Source organism: Channa argus, chromosome 9, assembly GCF_033026475.1.
Source record: "Channa argus isolate prfri chromosome 9, Channa argus male v1.0, whole genome shotgun sequence".
NCBI lineage: Eukaryota > Metazoa > Chordata > Actinopteri > Anabantiformes > Channidae > Channa > Channa argus.
In genome coordinates this window covers 18134635-18158026 of record NC_090205.1, presented here as the reverse complement: position 1 = coordinate 18158026, position 23392 = coordinate 18134635, and the positions used below count along the sequence as shown (strand labels likewise).

At 37.7% G+C, this 23392-nt stretch overlaps 1 protein-coding gene across 3 annotated transcripts in view; it reads left to right on the top strand.

Annotated features, from left to right (window-relative positions):
* cps1 (carbamoyl-phosphate synthase 1, mitochondrial) overlaps nucleotides 1-23392 on the top strand; it is a 49831-nt gene that overhangs the window by 7327 nt on the left and 19112 nt on the right. For all 3 annotated transcript variants that reach the window (XM_067516453.1, XM_067516455.1, XM_067516454.1), the window contains exons 9-28: nucleotides 42-148; nucleotides 341-482; nucleotides 692-769; nucleotides 1766-1864; nucleotides 2143-2238; nucleotides 3767-3956; nucleotides 4289-4446; nucleotides 4947-5075; nucleotides 5977-6121; nucleotides 6957-7167; nucleotides 7514-7712; nucleotides 7827-8003; nucleotides 10542-10660; nucleotides 16150-16291; nucleotides 17127-17192; nucleotides 17433-17496; nucleotides 17886-18067; nucleotides 18902-19096; nucleotides 20754-20821; nucleotides 23148-23223. In XM_067516453.1, the coding sequence (XP_067372554.1) occupies nucleotides 42-148; nucleotides 341-482; nucleotides 692-769; nucleotides 1766-1864; nucleotides 2143-2238; nucleotides 3767-3956; nucleotides 4289-4446; nucleotides 4947-5075; nucleotides 5977-6121; nucleotides 6957-7167; nucleotides 7514-7712; nucleotides 7827-8003; nucleotides 10542-10660; nucleotides 16150-16291; nucleotides 17127-17192; nucleotides 17433-17496; nucleotides 17886-18067; nucleotides 18902-19096; nucleotides 20754-20821; nucleotides 23148-23223 (2643 nt within the window). The remainder of the gene's footprint in view (nucleotides 1-41; nucleotides 149-340; nucleotides 483-691; nucleotides 770-1765; nucleotides 1865-2142; nucleotides 2239-3766; nucleotides 3957-4288; nucleotides 4447-4946; nucleotides 5076-5976; nucleotides 6122-6956; nucleotides 7168-7513; nucleotides 7713-7826; nucleotides 8004-10541; nucleotides 10661-16149; nucleotides 16292-17126; nucleotides 17193-17432; nucleotides 17497-17885; nucleotides 18068-18901; nucleotides 19097-20753; nucleotides 20822-23147; nucleotides 23224-23392) is intronic.

The following is a 23392-nucleotide window of genomic DNA, read 5'->3' as shown; positions in this document are numbered from 1 at the left end:
ACGACCGTAAAAACATTTTTCTGGAATTTTTTTTTTTTAAGGTCCTGGAGAGCGACCGTCCGCAGCCAGTGTTTGGAATCTGTATGGGAAACCAAATCACTGCTCTAGCTGCAGGAGCCAAGTCATACAAATTGCCTATGGGCAACAGGTGGACTTTTAAAACAGCTAAACATAATTAAAACATAAAATCTAGACTCCTGAGGCCTCCCCTCAGAAATATCTGCAGAGACAAACAATGCTGTGGTTTAGCATGGCACTCATTGGGATGGAAAGGTTTTATCCATTTTACTTTTGATATCTTAAATAATAATATAGTGTGTTTTATGTTGTGTTTCCCCAGAGGCCAGAACCAGCCAGTGCTGAATGTGATGACAGGCCAGGCCTTCATTACGGCGCAAAACCATGGCTATGGCATAGACAGTGAGTCCCTGCCCCCTGGGTGGAGGCCACTGTTTATCAATGCAAATGATGGCACCAATGAGGTTCATTTTTTTTTTATCTTATTTTTTAAAGCAAAAAAAAGCTATTTTTCTGTTTTAAATATGTTAAAAAGCTCAGTTTCGGCAGTAGTATAGTCAAGATGCTACAAATATTTATTGACCAAAATAACATTTCATAGAGAATATCTTGGTTCTAAAATGTTACCTAATTAAAAAAAAAAATCCTTATATCAACTGTGCATATTTTTCAGGGCATCATGCACAACACTAAACCTGTTTTCACGGCCCAATTTCACCCAGAGGCTAAAGGCGGTCCCACAGACACAGAGGTAATTAACTTTGATAGTGCTGGAGCACATACCTAACCCTGTACGAACGTTAAACAAAGGTATTCAACTTCACCGGATTCAACTTAAGTAAAAGTTTAAAGTCTTCTATTAAATCATCATGCACGTGGTATACTGGAATGGTTATTTGTTCTTTAAATAACAAAAGGAAAATTAAATAATTAAAAAGTTAGAAGATCAGAGGTTAAAGAAGTAACTAACAAGAATGACCATCAGGAATGTGTAATTGTATAAATAAGGAAACTTGGTTAATTTGCATTTGCAAGTACAGTGATATAAATGTAACATATTCAGTAATGAAAAATAATGCAATGTAATATAGCAGTTGTTTTCTATAAAGAAGTTAAAAAAAAAATACAACCACTGCAGGTGTAATTATCAGTGGGGTTGATGTTTGACTGCACCAGGGCTCAGGTGTTTAGGTAGGATTACTAATTGAAAAATATTTGCTTGCACTGGTTCACAGTTTTTTGTCTCCCTCATGGCTGTAGTTCTATCCTTTGTTATATTAAGGCAGAATTATAAGACTTGCCCTTCAAAGTTTTGCCACTGACAAATATTGTATTCCCCTGATTGCCATAGAGTGCATTAGTTTAAATACATTTATCTCATACTTATGTTTCAATTAAAAATATTTTGAGAGAAAAATCAAAAATGTATTACTAACTGTAAGTATTAAAGAACAAATAAAAATTATCAGTTCTAATTTACTAGTTGTTACTAATTTTAGGTGATATATTTCATAAGATATTTTTTGTCAATCAAAACTGCCGGCAAAACTTTTAGATTATAGAAAAACTTTATTGTTATACGACCAACGTTTCGGCCTGTAGCGTCCACCAGTGTGTTTTGTCCAAAAAAAGCAGTAAAACAATTGTACACAAAGTGCACGTTTTTCAAACCTGAAAATTAGGCTTCTCCTAATTTAATAAATGTACCGTTCAATATGGTGTTTTAGCATTTTTTCTGTCTTTACAGTTCCTTTTTGATGCCTTCATATCCCTGATCAAGAAAGGAAAGGATGCCAATATAGTATCAGTCATGCCCAAGAAACCCTGCATTCCTCCCAGAGCCCAGGTACAAAAAGCCACACAAGTAAAAAGGAGACGATTTTTGGACAATATAGAGAAAAACAAAGACTTTGACTAACCCTTTGATACTGAAGTATTATCAGAGATCACATAGGTCAATTTACAGTAAAATACCAGGATGTGGTTTGTTACCCTTAAAAACAAAGGGTCACCAGGTCTTTATTATGTTAGTTAAAACTACAAATAGAGCTTCACGCTGCACAGTTTCTGTTAGTATTACATGCTGTTAATCACTGTGGGTATTGTCTGTTTGTGTTACTACAGGTGTCAAAAGTGCTGGTCCTGGGTTCAGGTGGTCTTTCTATCGGTCAGGCTGGCGAATTTGACTACTCTGGATCTCAGGCCATCAAGGCAATGAAGGTAAGGCGTGGGGAAAGTTTGATATTTTCTGTAAACAAAGGCATATTTTATAGGTGGTTCGTATCATCCTGATATGCTGTATGTTATATCAGATATGCAGAACTCACCAAACTTTGCTTCATTCCCTTTGTGCCATGAATCTCAATTTTTTTTAAAACCTATGTAAAGAATAAATACATTGTGTGCTAATCCTCACCTGAAAATAGGTTCCAAAAACGCACTGCTTACTCTTTGATTGACTTTGATTCTATTTTGATTTAATTGGAGTTCTATGTGTACGTTCTAAAACTGACATAAAAATTAAGGCATTTGATTGTGGTCTTTCTAATCAATGTGTTTTATGTGGTTTATTTCTTGTTTTAATGTGTCTGATAAGTTAGGACTAATCTGAACTAATTGCTGTTGCTTTATTCTTTCAAACTTAGAATCAGCTTTTCTGACAATCTTCACAACGTTTTTTCACATATGAAACATATTTATCATACATAAAGTATGGTACCCATTCATGTGGAATTAAAAGACCTTTTTCATAGCAGACTCTTGTCACAATATGAAATGCACAGCTGTAAATAATTTCTGCTTTGGTTTGAGGGTCCTGGTGCATGCACATGCTGGCTCTCTGAGACAGTGTTATGGCATTTTGGGACACTTGAGTCAAACTGAACCAATGTCCATGCTATTATTGCTCAACGCGTTCTCATGCCACATGCTTCCCAAGGCGTCAAATTGTGCCGCTTTGTACGTCCTTTGGTGTATCTTTTTGACACCACAGGTACCCTTTGGCATTACTATTGGATGCTTTAGGAGCGCCACTATTTTGCAGCCTAGGAACAACAGGGTCTGGTATTGATGCTGCGGGTGCACTTTGGCGTCGGTATTGGATGCTCCAGGGGTTTCAACTTTTCACTCCACAACTTTATATGCACAAAGGAAAACAACTTCACAGCAACATTACATTGAGCAACAACTACTGTTAGGGTTAGGCACAAAAACTTCAGGGTAAGGTTAAGTTAAAAGAAATAATGGTTACTATATTAGGAAGCACGTGTGTGCCATTGTCAGTTTTTGTGAAAAATTCATCACAGCGAACAACATCTCGCACTAGAGTCGAACCACGGTCTCCCACGGAAAAGTTCTGTGTCTTTTTGTATCATACACCAGCCCTGTCCACCTATAGGACATTTTCTTTTCTTATTTTGCATCAGTTTTGGCGTCAAAGTTTGAAGCACCAAGGTTTTTAATTAACTACACTGAAAACTCAATCACCAACGCAAATGGGCACTTTCATCATCACCATGTAACACGGAAGGTTTTGACAAACCGGCGCTTTTTAACACTTTGGGAATGAGAACGGGTTGTAATGCTATTAGTGTTTTTCCTACAATGACAGGCCAAAAAAATCTCCTGTGAGATGTTGAGTTTTAACCAATAAAAATGGACACCAGACAGAATAACTATCGTAGCACATAATTTATGACAAACATTTTCTCTAAGGCAGCTAGGAATTAATCCTGTGGGCATATTGTAGGAGGAGAATCTGAAGACGGTACTCATGAACCCAAACATAGCCTCTGTTCAGACAAATGAAGTGGGCACCAAGCAGGCTGATTCAGTCTACTTCCTGCCTGTCACACCACAATTTGTCACTGAAGTCATCAAGACAGAGCGCCCAGACGGCATCCTCCTTTCCATGGGTGGACAGACTGCTCTCAACTGTGGTGAGACATATGTGGGGTTGCTGATTTTGATTCAATGTGGTTTGATTTTCTGTTGAGATCAATATACAGGCGAAATGCTAATTGTGTGGCAGGGCTTGGGGCGCATCTCCTTCCAGTTTAGTGTTGGACACTGAAACTTACAGGCTGGAAATTCCACTCTTATCAAAGACATGCAATACTAAAAGGTCTTACTATAATGGCATTTGGCTAAAACTACATATATAATGTTCAGCGAACAGATTATTTTTTTGTCCAATTTGCTTAAAAAAATTTATTATTGTGTTGTATTATAAATCATGCATTTATATATGAATTGTTTTTGTGATGTTCAGGAGTAGAACTGTTCCAGAGTGGTGTCCTGGAGAAGTATGGGGTGAAGGTCCTTGGGACCCCAGTGGAGTCCATAATGGCCACTGAGGACAGACATCTTTTTGCTGAAAAACTGATGGAAATCAATGAAAAGATTGCACCAAGTATTGCTGTGGAAACGGTAAGCATATAACAACCAGGAGGCTGTAGCTCAGTTGATAGAGCACTTGTCCATGGCTACAAGTCAATGTGTCCCTGGGCAAGACACTGAACCCCCAGTTATTCCTCTAGTGTCTACAGCTTAATTGTAAGTCACCTAAGATAAAAGCATCTGCTAATTGACAGTTAAGTTCAAAAAATGTGCACTCCATTCCCTTCATAAATATCTTATAATATATAAAAAATATTATTATATACAGTCATGGCCAAAAACATTGGCAACCTTGCAATTCTTTCAGGAAATGCAACGCTTCTCTCAGAAAATTGTTGCTAATGTTTTGTTATTCACATGCTCATAGTTGTGTTTGCACTGAAACAACACAAAAAACAGAAAAGAAAAGTATAACTGGGTGCCGATATTTTTGGCCAGGACTGTACATTCTGCATGTATTCAGTAAGTTGTATATTAGGTTTAACCCATGTGTTTGTTTTTTGAGAGGTATCATTTTTTGCATCTTTTAGGTGTCTGATGCCTTAAAAGCTGCTGAGCAGATTGGCTACCCGGTGATGTTGCGCTCAGCCTATGCTCTGGGAGGTCTGGGCTCTGGCCTCTGTGTCAACAAAGAAAAGTTGGAGGAAACTGCCCAAAAGGTCAGAATAAATGGGGGCATGGTAGAGAATATTCTTTTTTTTCTTAACATATGATCAGTCCTTCTACCTAAATGAGCAATTGAAGCATTTTATCCAGACTTTTACTGACAAATGTTTTTTTACTTTCACCAATTGCATAACATTAACCTGCACAAAAATTAAAGCTTTGAAAATGGTTTGCTTTGAAATATGTTTCTTTGGTCATCTTCCAAGAAAGGAATAGTTTGTGGTTGCTAAGCAACATTCTTTTGTACTTGTCCAGTATCCAGCATTATGTCTGACAGCTCATTTGGTTCTAATCTGTAATCATAGCCTGCAAAATGAACTGCCTTTGCCAGACTTTTTCATATTGGTGCATACTTTAGTAGACAGTGTTTGTTCGCCAGTTATGCACAGTGTCTGTTCAGCTGGTTTATATGACAGGTATTGTCAAGGTTTTTGCTAAATTTTAAACATGATCAAAGTTTTTTTTTTATGTTTGTGACTATCTATTGCATGTGTTTGCATACACAGTCTGCAGCACACACACCCCATTTCAGTGTAAATGTTTTTGACGTGCTGAACAACAATGTCGGTAGACTAGAAATGTTTTAAGAAGCACCCATCTTATCGTATGAGCTACTACTTTGTTAGACTAAACTCTGCAAAAATTGTGGAGCACTACTAAAACAGATACAGCTATTGCAAGTCTAAAATGTCAAAACTTTAGACTGCAAGATATCTATCTCTCACCTTAAATTCTTTGTACAGATCTGTAGGTGTTTTATGTAGGGTTTACTAGTTCCACTCCCAATTTTACACATTATAGTTGTAGTATTTTATATTATATCTACTCAGTTTTTTAAGGTTAATATAGACTCAACACCTAAACTTGATAATATTCTCTGCCCACAAATTAAAGGCTCTGGCGATGAGCACTCAGATCTTGGTGGAGAAGTCTTTGATGGGGTGGAAGGAGGTGGAATATGAAGTTGTGAGAGATGTAGCTGATAACTGTGTCACAGTCTGCAACATGGAGAACTTCGATCCTCTGGGCATTCACACAGGTATAGAGTACATGCTATATACTGTTTTGTAAAACTACTATAGACTGTGTTTTGCAGTATTATTGACTGTATCTTGTTTTATTTTGGTCTACTGTGTTGGTTCAACACTGCTTCCTTCTGTGTTCTGTTATCCAAAAAAAAAATCTCTCTCTCTTTTACTGTATCTCTGGGGAGGGTGCCTCAGGATAAGTAATTATTTTTTTTTTTACAGTGCAAGCAGTTTATTCATGTTGACCAAACTTATTATGAAACTGGCACTATGGTATAGATGTTTGGCACCACCACTGTACTCGTCTTATTTCTTCCTCTTCTTTCAATAGTATGAAACAAGTATCAATACTTGAGTGGCAAACCGCCTTTGGGTTTAGTTCATTTTGTACAGCTAACATCTTGTACATCTTCTACACAGTGAGGTTCCTGCAGTGTAACTGAGATTAAAGGTGGTACACCTTTTGAAAGTTCAAAGGATAAACATAGTGTGTGTTGTCTGAAATGCTTTCTGCATACTTTGTAGCTCCAGCGCCTCCTACGATATTCTAAGATTCTCTCAAGGTTTAAACGCCTGCTGAAAAATGATATTGATATGTGGATGTTTGTTTGTTTGTCCATGGCAATTGCACATGAGAAAAGCCTGTAACTATTTAGACTGGAAATGTATAAAGAAATGCTTTAAGTCTTCTTTGATTTATATTCAGGCAGCATTTTCTTGCTTTTGATTCTGTGTAAGCTGATTATGTTTGTGTGACATTGCCTTGTCCTTATTTTCCTATTAACCAAAACCGAATTTATTTTAAGACTGGTAATATTTTTTAAAGCCACTTTATTTTTTCTTTAGGTGACTCCATAGTGGTAGCACCGAGTCAGACTTTGTCCAATGAGGAGTACCACATGCTCCGCGAGACGGCCATCAAAGTGGTCCGCCACCTCGGTATTGTAGGCGAATGCAACATCCAGTATGCCCTACACCCATCTTCCTTGGAGTATTGTATCATTGAGGTTAATGCCCGGCTTTCCAGAAGTTCAGCTCTAGCATCCAAAGCCACTGGGTGAGAGAGTACTTGCTGCACTGCAGGCAGTACAATGTTGAAAAGATCTAAAAATCAATACACATATCAGTGATAATATCGCAATAATCTTCGGACATCATTCTATTACATTTTTTATACAGCACATAGCAAATTATGTAATGTGATGGCCTTAGAGAATTATAAAGTAACCCAACTAAAGGTTGCATTTTAAATTGTGGATTTCAAAGATTTTACATAATGATGATTGTGGATCTCTTATACAACAAATAATAGAAATGCTCCTGTTACAGGAACACAGTTAAAAGGTTCTTGATTTAATATTAGTTGATTTATATTGTTTGCCTTTTTAATCTTTGTTTCACAGATACCCTTTGGCATTTGTAGCTGCTAAGCTGTCTCTGGGAATCCCCCTACCAGAAATCAAGAACGCTGTATCAGAAAAGACCACAGCTTGCTTTGAGCCTAGTCTAGACTACATAGTCACCAAGATCCCACGCTGGGATCTAGACCGCTTTCAGGGCATGTCCCTTGAAATAGGCAGTGCCATGAAAAGTGTTGGAGAGGTGAGGGTGTATCAGATAAACACTCATCCACTCACTCATCCACTATTAAGTTGTTGATTCACTGTGCGCACATGCCCATATTTTATTGCTGTTTTTTCCCTCTTCTTGATTCAGGTGATGGCAGTAGGCCGGTCTTTTGAGGAGAGTGTGCAGAAAGCCTTGAGGATGTGTCATCCATCAGTGGATGGCTTTGTGCCCCGACTGCCACTCAAGAAAGCCTGGTCTGACAACCAAGACCTTCAGCAGGAGCTGGCTGTGCCCTCCATCACCCGCATCTTCTCCCTCGCTAAGGTACACAAATCTTTTACAACATTAGTTATGAATAAAACAAACTACAGTTTTCTCATTAAAAACCCATTTTGAGAAAATATTGTCATGAAAAAAAAACATAAAATGCAGAAAATGTGTTCCTCATTTGACTCTATGTCTAGCTGTGCCTAATTGCATAGATAAGTCTTTAAAATTTAGATTTGGTCAAACAAACGCGAAGTAGCAACTGATACTTGACAAAAACACATATCAAACAAATGGAGGAGCATTTGACAACTATTTAGGGTATGAGAGGAGCATTTCACTGAGGCAGAGCCTCTCAAATGTAAAGATGGGCACAGGTTTATCATTCTGTGAAAAACAGCGTCAAAAAGAAATTTCAGAAAAATTTTCCTCAATCTAAAACTGCAAGTACTTTGGAGATCCCACCGTCTACACTGTAGATGGTGTCAAACTCAATTGCACAGGGGGCTAAGCTGAAAACACACTTTAGGTCACGGGTCGAACAGGATAAACATTTATTGAACACGCTAAAACTAAATAAATAAACTTACTTGCAAAAATACTTGTCTCTCCATCAAAATATCTCTTGTCAAAATTATACATGTTACAACTAGGAACATGCCGCAAAGAAATTATGCTTTTCCACAAAAGTAAAAATAACTAAACATCAAAACATATCAAAACATTCAGTTTTCTTTGCTCTTGTGCCAACTGACAAATTTCCTTGCGTAGCTCCAAAACTCTATTGAGAACTTTTCCTCGACTCAATCAACGCTTGTCTGTATGATAAGGAATGTTGGCAAACTGGGAATCTATTTCTCGCATAAAAGACTGAAATTGCAGGTAATTTAAACCTTTAGCTTGGATAAAGTTTACGGTTTGCGTTACAGTGCTTATTACATCTCACATCTCACAAACCCTATCAGCAACCATATTTCTACTTAGGCTTACATTTGCCAACATCTGCTTTTTGTCTGGACACAAGACGGCGCACACCTTCATCTTGCAGCTCTTCAGAAACTCTCCCTCGGTAAATGGCAGGGCTGATTTGGCTGTCTCTTCTGCCACAATAAAGCTTGTTTTCACAGCAGCTTCACTTTGTGATTTCGCTCTGGTGAAAAACGTCTGCTGAGATATCATATTCTTCTGCAACTCTTCTACTTTTTGTAGTTTCTGCTCTGCATTCAGGTTTTTCAGCCTATCCGGATGTTTTGTCTCGAAGTGCCATCTTAGATTAAATTCCTTAATTACAGCCACAGTAGCTCCACAAATAAGACACACGGGTTTACCTGCAATGTCATTAAACATATACTAAGTCTCCCATCGGTTTTGAAAGGCTCTGTTTTCAGAATCAACTTTTCTTTTCGCCATTGTTAGGGGCTAGCTTTGACTTTACAATAGGGTTGTATACAGCAACACATGCTTTACTTGATTGATGCAGGAATGTTCCCGGGTAACCTATCGTTTGGCAAGGCAGCTGTTGCGCTGCATTATGGGATCTGTAGTTTGCGTGTTATCAGCGCTTCATATCGCCGGGGCATTAATAACAATAATAATAGATCTATATAAAATGATCTTGCAGGCCAGATATAGTTTTACGCCGGGCCGGATGTGTTTGACACATATGATCTACAGTATATAATATCATCAAGAGATTCAGAGAATCAGGAGGAATCTCTCTGCACAAGACAGAAGGCCGAAGGTCAAAACTGGATACTGGATAATTAGCTGTAACATGCAAGGAAGAAGCTGTATGTGAAGACGAAGACCAGAAACGCTGCCATATTCACTGGGGCAAATCTTATTTAAAATGGCAAAATGGCAAATTGCTCGATGGTCAGATTAATGAAAATTTGAAAATCTTTTTGGAAACCATGGACGCCATGTCCTGCAGACTAAAGAGGAGAAGAACCATCCAGCTTGTTATCAGTCGGCAGTTCAAAAGCCTGAAATGGTAAAATGTCTTTTTCAACATCTGATATGATGTTTATGTTCTATTGTGAATAAAAAATGCGTAGATAAGATTTGCAAGTCATTGCATTCAGTTTTTTTTACATTTTATTTAAACTATATAGTATATATTGTTATATTTAAATTTACAAAGTCAGTTTTTTCCAAGTCAGCTTTGATGCTTGCACAATACAGTGCAGTAGTGTCACACCACCACCCACTGGAGCCTTTGTTGCCAGGGAAAAGAGAGCTGCATTTGAAGAGGCCTTTGTAATGTTAGCCTTGTTGCGACACTGTGATGCATTTGTTCCTCAATGCTGCCTTCTAAAGATGCGATCCCTGAATTGAGACACAGCTGTTGTTTCTGCACTTTGATTTGACTTGAATGAGTACTTGAAACAGTAACAGTAACAGTAACAGGCTGACTGATACAATTTATAGTTTGTTTCATTGTCTGTATGATAATGATTGAAAATATGATATATTTAAAAATGACTTATGAAACTTATGAAACATTTTATGTCTGTTTTTAGAATGCATCCAAAAAGATGATGATAAACAATAATAAATGTAACACTGTTTATTTCATGTCCTTGTACCCTTAAGGCCCTCCACAGTGGTATGAGTGTTGATCAGATCCACCAGTTGACAGCCATAGACAAGTGGTTTCTTCACAAACTCCACAGGATAATGCAGCTGGAGCAGCACCTAAGAAATTACAAAAGGTAATGCATAAACAGATGTGCACTGATAAGGCTTGGTCAAACATAGTGTGCTGAAATGGGTACAATGCAGGGGCAGTGATTGCTATAATCCTTTTTATGTTAGTCCGCAGCTACTTTTGTACTGCTTCGGCCTTTTGGAGTCATATTAGGGGGGTGCCCAGAGTAGCCAGAATACAAAATCATCAGTATAACAAAATAAAACAATACAAATTATACAGTAGAAATTAGCCATCAAATGCACTAAAACCTTAAAAGGATGACGTTTTGACCATAGTTTAATACACATTTATACACAAATGAAGTAATTCTAAGTAGTTTAATCACTTGCTGGTGTAGATGGTAACTGTCGGGTTTTGCTTCTTTTTGATGTTTAACACTATCTACTGAAATCAGGCGTTATATTAAAAACAAACAATGCCCATGCATCCTCACAGCCGTAGATTGTGTGATGATTTTGAGGCAGTTCCTGCTCAGTCACTGTCAGTATAGCCTTTTTTAAATTACTATTGGCCCATGGCTACAGACATGCTGTCCTCAAATGACCTCAAATGTGTCAAGCTAGACACATTTGTATCAATGTTATGTTCTTATTTTCGTAAATTATTAAATTCATTTGACTTAGTTACTGGTACTTTGGCATTTTAAAAGACACATTATGTCTCATAAATATGACAAAAGACCAACAAACATTTCAGTATGATAGCTCACAGCATTATCCTTACAGCTCGTACAATACACAAACTTACAAATTAATATTTGTTTAATATGGAAGGTGTAATTACTGTGTACCTGTGTATATTTCTGTGATTTGCATTTTTAAGTCTACAAACCAACATTTATATATTCGGATTGTGGGAGGAAACCAATGTAAGAAAGACAGAAAGGCCACTGCTGGGCAGGGATGCAACCCCAATAAGTGTGGGCTGGAAGTGTTAACCACTCCACCACCACCCAGGTAGTAGCTTTGATAATCATAAACAGACATGAATGTTTAAAAACCAGAGTAAAATATGCGTACGCTAAATATGTTTTTATACAGAAATGAATTAAATGTTCTTCAATAGAAAACTGTTGGCCCTCAAAAATGGGTCGAACCCCAGTATTTTCATGTCTGTTTCATTCTCTCTCCTGGATCAACTCATCTCAGCTGCCTCACTCTCCCTCTCCCTCTCTCTGCCCTCTGGCTCTTACCTGGACAGCTCAAATCAAAGCTGCTGTGAATTTTCATTGCTCAGCCACAAGTAACCTGCTGCTTCCTTCTGACACTGCTGTTTAATAATTAATGGCTGGCTGTCTGGTGCGTGCCCACCAGAACCCACTGACACACAGAAGGCTGTTGTAGTCTCCACTTCTGTTGGAGCAGGGGACATTGAGATGGGCACACAACAATAGGCTTTTGCCAGACTGATAGAGCGTAGAAAGAGCAGGTGGGCTTCAGGCTCTGTTGGTCATCAGACTTGTTTGTGTGAAAGTGCTGGTTTCTTTATTTTTGTAGTTTGGATTGGAAAAGAGTAAAATCATTCAAAGAGAGGACAATTTATTTATTTGTACAGAGTTTTAATTTTAAATAAGCCGTTCACATAGATAATATACACCTCCAGTCTGTCTTTACCTTCACATTCTGGCTGTTGAAAGTTGTTCTCTGGTCAAGGAGTGAGTAATATACCAACAACTAATATTAGACTATATAATCATATTTTAAAACTGATGTGATTGAAGCTCTACTGTCAGCACTCTAAAGGGACAAACCAATCAGCTGTGTTGCTTAGACCAGTGAAGGTTCTCATTCATCTAGGTTTAGTTGACTGATGTCAAATGGACTTCTTTCTTCTTAATTAGAAACCATTTACAACTTACCTAGAAAAAAGAGTACAGTACAGTACCTTCAGTCTCCTTCATGGTACAATACAAAAGTTATAAATAGCAGAGAGTCGTTGTAATGTATGGATTGAATGAATGGAACAATCAAGACTCCTAACACTCCTTAAGGAGGGAATATACTTAGACGCAGACCTACACAAAGAAGGGACTTATGGGTAATTGTAGGCAGCAGAGGCCCGGACGTGGCCCCAAATCTCAGCAACGTGATGTTCAGAGATTTGTGTTGAAGAATCTGATTGGATAATGTCAGGGCAAATAAAAAAATAACAAAGAAAGTAGAGAGACAACCATGAATGTCTTTGGGCTGTGGGAGGGAACCGGATTAACTGGAGGAAAACCACATAAGCAAACAAGGAAACTCTACACAGAAACACTCCATTGCCTGGCTGAGATTCAAACCTAAGACCTTCTAGTTTTAAGGTGGGAGTGCTTACCCCTTTTTTACTCTTCTGTCCAAAATGGCAGATATAAGATCTCCCTTTTTTTGTTTGCTTAAACCAAACTCAGAATATGATACTATACCTGCATGTGAGGACACACATAATTGGGTTTAAATAAGCCCTGTACATGACATGAATTGTAGTTCAGTTCAGTTTGTAAGGAGATCTATTACAACACATTAAAACCACACATAAAATTGTCAGTCTAAATCTTTTTGGTTAAAATTTCATTAAGTGAAAATAAAAAAAAAAAAAGGTGTGAAAATGATTCTTATAGTCTTTGATGTGTGTAAATGTTTTTCCTTCCAATGATTCCACCTCAAACTCCTGCTGTTCACTTCTTCCGTTGTTTCTGGGGTTTGTTATTTCTCAGCCCAGTCATGTGCAGTGGGAGTTAAAATACACTTGACATTTCCAATATTGTTACACTACAAGGTCATAAATAATTCAGATAAGGAGGAGTGAGAGCAAATTGTGGTTCACTAGAAATAAGAATTCCTTCCTATTGTCTTTTCCCATGACATTATTGAAAATACGCTTGTTGCTTTCTTAGTGGGAGTTAGATGAAAAGATCAATATCAATTTCATCACCATGCACACAAACAGAAAGCAAAGGGAGACAGTTAGCCAAGCTCTTTTGAAACTGTTCTCCAGCAGCTTCATACTGTAGCTGCCATATTTACAAACAATATCTTATGTCTTTAGCATATAAAGAGAAAACATATGAGTGAGGTTTAACTAAGTATATAGCTTAGACCCTGGATCATTATGATGACCAAACCCACTAAATGTGCCAGTATGTCAGGTGTCATGTCATTACTGGAAAATGTTTCACACTTCAAACTCCTAAGTTTGAATCATCACCATGGCCATCAGCTTTTTGGGCAAATTGTTGTTTACCCTACTAGAAAATATGCAGAATGTTTCAGTATTTTTAACCATTTCACTATGCTTCTCATCTTTGTGATAGAGTATGTTTTGGGCCAAACCTAAGCTAAGCCCTAGGTGTTCAGGCTGACCTCGACCTGAGCCCGTCAATCACATTATATTACATGCCTGAACTCAACTCCAGCGGAATGCTGTTGAGTTTGTGCAGTGTTTTTAAATACGACTTTTGGTCAGAAAAAAGAAGAACCATGGATTCATGTAGTCTGTTTTGTAGTTCTAAATATTTACAATTACGCCTATTTATCGTGAATCCAAAATTTCCTCCTACATATCTGAAATTTTTTTTCCAACCCTGACACAAACTCGGAACATGATTTCTACATTTCTGTCTAATTCTGACACAAACCTTTGGGTACAAAAAAGTCCCATCCGACTCGATTTATGTATCCACCACCTACTTTGTACTAATAATTTTAGTACAAAGTAGATGTTATATTAGTATTTATACTTTCAATAAAAGACCAAACATTTTTCTCAATGTTGAAGGAGAAAGTGAGGAAGGCACGAGATGCATTGTCAGGAGAAATATACCAAAAGTGCAGCTCTGGCAAACATTTCTGAACTGCCTGAAAACCCTGCACAGACCCGTTGTCTGACAAAAGATAGACAACCTACACAATGTAGTGTCCTTGAACGTCTGCAGACCTGCAGCCTTTGACAGAAGCTTTGACGCTATTTTGAAACTGTTCAAGATAAAGAGGAGTGAGAGCAAATTGTGGTTCACTAGAAACAAGAATTCCTTCCTATTGTCAAAGCCATGCTGTCTGTGGGTTGTGTATTAAGAAGAGGTGTGACATTCTCTGTGAACCATTCTACTGAATAGACAAGACACTTATGACCCACTACTCAATTGACTTTTCTTTCAGTGGGCCCTTGAATACACAGATAAAATTATTATTTTTTCAATCTACCTCATTAAACATCTTTTTTCCTCATACAAAATTACTAATTCTTGTAATTTTTAAGTTTAATAGACAGATATAAATAGGTTCTACTTGGCAGTTGGGATAATATTACAGTAAATTGCCATGACACCAATGAGAGTAAGGGAACCTTTGCAGAATAAGAAATATACAGGCAGTAGTGTTCCACTATTTTATTATAGTACATCTAAATAGATTGGAGCCTTCACTGTGGCATTGTAATTTTAAAGAGATAATTTTAGCAGGAAAATAAAGTTGTATAAAACAATTACATTTTTTTTTTTTTTTGCAGATATGGTGATTATTCATAGTAAAATAACTTACTATTATACTACACTTACTTTCTTCATAGTTTTACAGATTTTCAGTCATCTTGTAGAAATGTTGATACCCACACTTTCTGGCAGTTTTTAAGTTTCAGTGGAGTTGGAGAGCTGCTGCTTTGGTAATCAATTCTCCTCAAATTGAAGCAACATTCTGCATCTGTTTGTATACATTAGATAGTTTATTGGTGCTATTTAAAATCATTTTAATGTAGTAGAGTATGTTTTATTGATTGAGAGAAAAATGTTTGCAACTCATTAATGTTAACAGCAGCATAGCTATACTTCAGCTATGGAAGAGTTTAGCATTTCAGAGGAGAGCAGTTTAAAGAATGTCTGTTTGTTGCACTGAGAGACAACTTTTATTTATTTTCTTTCTGTTTTAATAGCATCCATCTGCATTAAAACAATAATGTCAAGCAATTCCATGAATGTTGTCACTTTTTTTAACTCCACAGATTATTTGTCACATTTGCACAGTATAAATACGACAGGCAAGCAGCAGCTCATTTCTGTAAAAGTAGTTGAAAAACAGTTATTATTGTATCTTAAAGCGATTGTAGGATCCAAGACAGGTAGGATCCAATAGGAATTAAAATGAATCTCTGGTTTAATTTGTTACAAAAATGCTAAATCAATATCTGGTGGTCAGTGCTGATATTGTGGCAGAAATATAGAGCATAATATATAAAACAATATAGAGAAAAATATAGAGCATTTGCCAGCTTACAGTAGGTAAATTACAGGTCATGTGTGTTTTGCAGAATTTTATACCTGACAGTGACCTACATTAGATTTAGAGGCATAAAGAGGGCTTACAATTTTCCCATATTACTTGACTATAAACAGTGTCACTAAATGTCTGACATGTTGGCTTATGTCATGTATGACAGGTCTGGAGGAGGCTGCAAGGCAGTTGAACAAATCTGTTTATACAAGTGGTTGTTGTATGAGTCAGATTGTTTTTCCTATAGTGGCACAGTGTCTGTGGAGCTGCTGTTGAAGGCTAAACAGGATGGCTTCTCAGATCGCCAGATTGGTCAGCTTCTGGGCTTGAATGAGAGAGCAGCCAGAGATCTGAGGGTTGGTCATGGCATCACACCCTGGGTCAAACAGGTAAGCATCATTGGACCCTCTGTCTTTGTGCTTCCTGCACAGGTTATATAGTGTTAGATTCCACTAGACATCACATATAGTGCACTGACTAAATTAACGTCTGTGATCATTTCCTTGGCCATAAATGTAAATGGGATGAGTATTTAAATATGTAAAGCGCAAAGCGGTAAGACCTATCAGATATATCTTTTTACATGGTCTGTATTCATAGGCCAAAACAATCAGAAACTTAATTTGTTGTTAAAATAGCTTCCTTTTGCAGTATTTAAATTATGTACAATTTAAGAAGTATTTTGGATAGTTTATTTAAATTATGCCCTGAACTCAGGGGATAAGCTGAAAGGACAAAAAAAACAAAGAAAAACCTTAAAACAAAAATTACATAGGTTCTAGAAAATGTAAGAGGTCTTTGGTTAATAGAAGTGAAACTGTAAAGGTGGCTGCACAGGCAACACTTTACCGGGTTTCGGCTTGTCCCTTCAGGGATCTTCACAGCAGAACGTGTTGGTTTAGCATGAGTTTTTTTTTTTTTTTTCCACCGGATAAACTTCCTGCTGCAACCCTCCCATTTTATCTGGGCTCAGTATTAATACCACAATTTAATCAACTAAAATTAAAAAAATAATAACAATATTCCTCTTTACAGTATTTATTAAGGTAAATGTTATAATTAAAAGTGTTAAGCTATTGGTGTACAAACCATGTACAATTTGTGCTGTTGGGAAGACTGCAAAAATGTTTACAATAAAAAAAAAAATATATTTTTTTTTTTCAAGAGTAACAGCCATATTCTTGTTTTGAATAAATTGCCCACTAATTCCTGTATTATCCTCAGATCGACACCTTGGCAGCAGAGTATCCAGCGACAACGAACTATCTTTACTGTACTTACCATGGCCTGGTAAGTGGTCCTTGAAAGCATAGAGAAAGCACCATTAGGACGTATTTAAAATTACAGCCAATCCAATGATTCAATTTATATAAAAACACAATTTTAACATTTTAATTTTCTATGACAGCATATATTTGGTTACTATTAATAGTAATTGCAAGTTGGTTTCTTTTTTCTTTGCAAAGAGTTATTCTTGTCCAAAACAGTAATAGTTTGATAATGGTTTTGCCAATTTATCCATTTCACCAGGAGCATGATGTTGACTTTAAAGACCAGGGAATTATGGTTCTTGGTTGTGGGCCCTACCACATTGGTGAGTCCAACAAATAATAAAAAATTAATAAAAATTAATAATTTAATCATTTTCATGCTGTTCAAATAGTTTTGAGGCATGTTTTATTTTTTTAAATGAAAAAAGAAAGAAAAATTAATAACTGTTTAAATAAATGTTTTTTTAAGTATAAGTGAGTATTATTAAAAACATATATCTCCATTGTTGCCATGCAAATCAGAGAGTGCTTTAAACTAGTAAGCACAAAACTGAGTTAACAAGAAATAAAGTTAAAACACAAGTCCTTAACAGTTATCGAACCAGTATCAGTTGTCTTTGCATAGACAACAAGGCATTTCTCTACGTCACACTAATATAGTTGTGTATTCCTTAATCACAACACACAAAATACCAATGATTTTATTGACCAGGGAGCAGTGTTGAGTTTGACTGGTGTGCGGTGTCCAGCATCAGGACCTTGAGACAGATGGGCAAGAAGACTGTGGTGGTAAACCACAACCCTGAGACAGTCAGCACCGACTTTGATGAGTGTGACCGCCTTTATTTTGAAGAGCTGACACTGGAACGCATTCTAGACATCACCCAACAAGAGGTTAGGACATTTTGTGCAAACATGTGGTTTTTCATTTGAGAAAACTTGAAAAAAAGACACAAATTGAGGGTTTTACCCACCTTAGTATCATGGGGAAAAAAACAAAATTTCTTAACAACTGAAATCTTCTACTCTCCTTTGCTATACCACCAGTATTTTCTTAATCTTTTTTTGCTAGCTCCTGTATACATATGTTGTGTGTTTGCGTACTAATGCCCACTGACTTTGCCTTTCAGAGGAATTGTAAACCAGTTGAAGTTTCCATAGGATCAGACTGTGATTAAGTGTTTGTTCAGGGAGATGGCCATCAATCCCTGTTTTACAGCTACTGTCGCCGTTTTCCTTGTGTGTGTTTGTGTGTGTTTGTGTGTGATAAATACGGCATTAGAGCTTGGAGATAAACCTTGGACAGCAGCAGGAGAGCAGGCCATTGAATAATGAAGAGTAACAACTTAGCATTGCCATGGAAACCCTCTAAGACAAGCTATACTAGAAAAAGGACTGCATTATATCAAAGGAACATTGACACTGACACACACAGAGTATATCCACCAACCCTAGTCATAACAAAACCCAGTTCATCCAGATGAACTGTTTATGTTTGTTTCATATTTTCACAGTCTGATCAGTGGATAGAATACTTGAAAATGGTCCCAGGTTCTAAACTGGAAGTCCAGGCTCATAGCCCTGTTGTAGGAGGTTTGACGGAATATCTGCTCCTGTTCTGTCTTTTCCTGTCCTTCCTGTTATTGTTTGTTATTATACATTCTATCTATCCTCGCTTGATTTTGCACATTTTCACTTTCCTCTCGTCTTGTCTCCTCTCCTCTTCAGGGTTGCTCTGGAAGCATTGTGTCAGTTGGAGGTCAGATCCCCAACAACCTGGCTGTACCCTTGCACTTGAATGGGGTAAAGATTCTTGGTACGAGTCCACTGCAGATTGACCGGGCTGAGGAGCGCTCAGTCTTCTCCAGTATCCTAGATGACCTTGGGATAGCCCAAGCCCCGTGGAAGGCCCTAAGTTCTCTAGTGAGTGGACACACATATGGATGGTGGATGTGTTGATGATACACTCCAGCACAGTATTTTATGATTTGTATTGTGGCAATGAGGCAATATGTTAAGAAATTCCTAAAACAAATTGATGTGGAGCAAGACCTGAGCACCAAGGAGCTGCTTTTGTGACATTATGGCTACTTTGCTCCAGGCTCCATGTGACCAGTAAGCTATGTTTATAAAACCAGCATCAAACCAGCCATGACATAGCTATGTTTTGTTTTATTATTTATTTCTTTTTATTATTAATTGGTTAAACAAATGTTATTTCAAATCACACAAACCCAATGTTCTTAATCTAGTAAAACACAAATAATTCTAGTCTTTTGACAACAATTCATGGGAATTTTGGATCATTTTTGCTTATAGTCCTACTTTACTTTAGCCATATTCTTAGGATGTTTGGTGAAAGTTGCTCCCTTGAGGTTTTTGGTGTATTTGTTGAAGGTCTGGACTCTGACTAGCCAGTACCTAAAGGTGGATTTACTTTCTTTGAAATACTTCTCTCATATATTTACTTTGTTGTTTCAGGACATTGTCCTTCTGCATCACCGAAATTTTGATTATTTTGATTATTGTGGGAGAAAGGAAACAGGGGTGGGAAGGTATAACATAAAATATCACTTTATATATTTATAAATAATTGTTTTGGACTGGTTTTGACTTAATCACACCTTTACTAAAGAGACATAAGATTCCCTAAACTTTACAGCTTCTTCCCTCAAAAAGGTCATAATTTTTTTAGAACTGTTCTAAAGGCGCTGTACCCAACTTCTAAAATGTCTAGTTAAGCATTTTTCTTGTTTGGTCCCCTCAACCTGCCCCTGGCTACATCAGAATTAAGCCACAGCTTCTGTGGAATGTGTGGAGCACTGAAATATGTCTGTATTCAGTGCTGGAATATGTCTCTTCCATCAACATCGCTCGTGTACTCAGATGCTACTGAGAGCCGATTAGCTTGCACCTCACACAGTTAAAGTTCTGTGTCTCTCCAGAGTATAGCTAGGTACATCTTCTATTTCCCTGCTGATCTTGAAGAATTGGTTTGTTTTTACTGGGCTGGAATAAATCAAGAGCCATGGGGAGATGCTTCTTGCGTCTCTGGGAAGCTATTTTGCGTTTGTAAATGGTGCTCCACCTGGTGAGTGAACAGTGGGTAATGATAGAGAAAACGGCAAGACCTGCAGAGAGACAGAGGAGAAGAGAGAGCGATTATGATGATGAGGAGGAGGAGTAGGAGGAGGACATGCAGCATTTTTCTCATTTCTAGACTGCATCCATGACTCATAATTCTTTCTTCTCTTATTCCTCATTTAAACTGAATGGAAGAAGCAAAGAGGAGATGAATTAAAGCCCAACTTCCTGACTGTACTATTAATGTGCTCCCCTTTACCTTTTACTAGTTGTTTTTGGCAGATATGGGAGAACATCTTTCATTTTCAGCCTTTTAAAATGTGTTGTTGACTTGAGAATGTTTCTTTTTTGCTTTTATCATTACATTTTCTTATGATAAAGAGATAAAGATGTTTTCATAATGCAAACTAAAATTTGTTTTATAATGCTGGTGCTTTGACATACATACTTTCTTCCCTTTGTCCTTTTAAAATGTGTGTTTGTTTACCCTTAACAGGAAGATGCCTTTGCATTTACCGACAAAGTGGGCTATCCCTGTCTACTCCGGCCCTCATATGTTCTCAGGTATGTTTTAAAATGTCAGGAAACATACTGTAGCGAACATGGCCTTCTATTACTGTACCAACACCAAATCCCTGACAGTGAAGTGCATCAGATAAGATTATCATGTTAACAGCCTGGAATGTGGAAGCTGACTGATCCTAACAACATTTTGTTTAAATTTCTTGCACAATCAAAAATAAAATTAATGGCACAGTTAATAAGTTCCTAGTTGTCTGCATAAGTTGGTCATGAAATGTGATCTGTCACCAAAATCATCAACAAACACAATATTTGTGAACTAAAACAAACAATCTTGATCTGTCATGTTTTGATTGAACATACCCATCAAACATACAAAGTGATGATGGGAAAAGTGACAGCAAAAGTAGGATTTTGTTGTCACCAAACATTAACTGAAGTAAGGTGTTAGGAAACAATGTGCTATTCTCACAACATCAGTAAATCTCAGCCACCAACCTGTTGTTGCTTTTTGTTGCTCTTTTCTCTCTAACACTTTCCACTGACCCCAACCGGTCAAGGCAAGTGGCCCCCCACCCTAAGCTTGGTTCTGCTGGAGGTTTCTTCCGATAACAGGAGTTTTTCTTCTCTACTGTTGCTTAGAGGTTGCTCAAGGGGGAATTGTTGGTTTTCTCGATACATTTTTATACTCTTGACTTTACTCTATAAAGTGCCTTGAGATGACATGGTTGTAAATTGGTGGTACAAGTGGCGGCTTTGTGCATGCTCTATTCATTTCATTTGCTGTCTGTACGTGGCAGAGCGGTGAACATCTCCGCATTGGGAGGGGCTGCAGGAGGACTGGCCCACTTGTGAGTCTTTTGATACATGGGAGGGGCCTATGGCAGCGCCCGCTGCTCGTTGAGAAAACAGAATGATACAAGCTTTCACGTCACAGGCTCCAAAAATCTCCAATAAGACCAGAAAAAGTCGCTAGATTTGTCGCTAGTCACTGTTTTGATAGAGAGCCGCTAGAGGGGTCTGAATACTAATAAATGATAATAAATGTAGTGACAGTCACTAATTGGCCACTGATCACCACTGGCTCATCAAGCTTGACAGCAGTGCACTGTTTGATTGACAACTAATTGTCAAATAATACTTTTGTGTAAGAAGGGGTGAGACACTTATGACATTGATTGGATACACGTGTAGGTTGGTTTTTAAATTTATGTAGGAATAATTAACCCCTTGGCGAGCTACTATACTTGGAAAGTAGGACGTGCACGAGCGATGTGTTGGAGACCCCTGCATTAAACCATTAAGCTAGAATGATGCTTCACTACCCAATGGCACAGATGCTGGCATCATGGGGCACCACAGGGGCGACTGTGGCGCAGGAAGGTTGAGTGGTTGTCCACCAATGTTGTTTGTTCAATCCCTGGCTCCTCTGGTCACATTTCCAGGTGTCCTTGAGCAAGACACCAAACCCCAACTTAGTTGCTCCCGGTGAGCGTTGGCCAGCTGCATAGCAGCTCCCCCATCAGTGTATGGGTGTGTGTGTGATTGTGAGTGTGAATGGGTGAATAAGAAGCAGTGTAAAGAGTGCAAATAGGTAAAAAAGTGCTATATAAGTGCAGACCATTTACCATTATAGCCATTTCCGTCTGTGACGATGGGCTCACGACATAAAGTGCTGGTTACTCTTATTGTAAATCTCTTAGTTTTGTCCAAATTGGACAAAACTGGATAATGCCTGTGTTTCTCTTGGCTCTTGTAAATTAAAGGTGGGAGTTGAAAAGTCAGAAGATCTTTAAAAGGTCAACTACTATACTCACTAACCTTAGGAATAAGGTCCCTAAATATAAATGCATTTAAATCTTCTGTTACTGGTAAGGCTGAATATTCATTTGGTGGTTGGACATATGGCTGCCTGTGAGCTAAACACAGCAAAGAAAAACGTATCTGACCCTTTCTTATAGCCTTCCTCTGTCCTGTTACTCTCAACCCTGTCTTCCAAACAGGAGGATAAACCAGCTAGCTATCTAAAATCAAAAACATAACAACAAAACTAGCCTAAATCTGTTGTTTTTAATGACAAAGTTCTGAACTCGTTTTCAAGAGCCCGGAGTGCTTTTTGACCTAAATAGCTGTTCTGCACTTCTTTTCTCTTTCGCCCTCTCTCTCTCCATGCCTTATTTTGACTGTTTTCAGACCTTGTTCCCGATGGTAATAGTGATGCAACAGAGATAATGAGTGTTTTGAACAATCATTTGAAGCTTCTATGTTCTCTTGTTTGCTTGCTACTCTTCCTCTCCTGTGGCCTTTTGTTTTCTATTCCTTGCACTCTCTTTCTCTCACTATCTGTCTTTCTTTTGCATCTCACCAGTGGCTCTGCAATGAATGTCGTGTATGAAGAGGAGGAAATGAAACGCTTTTTGGAAGAGGCCACTCAGGTGTCCCAGGTGAGATCAGTGTGTGCATGTCTGCCCATGTGAGAGTCTTAATGCCATTGAACCCCTTCCAAAAGTATCACCTTGGTTTTCATTTCCACAGTTATAAAACTATATTGAATTAGCATTTTATAACATGTGATCTTTTTTTTTCTATCACACACATTTACACTAGCAGCGT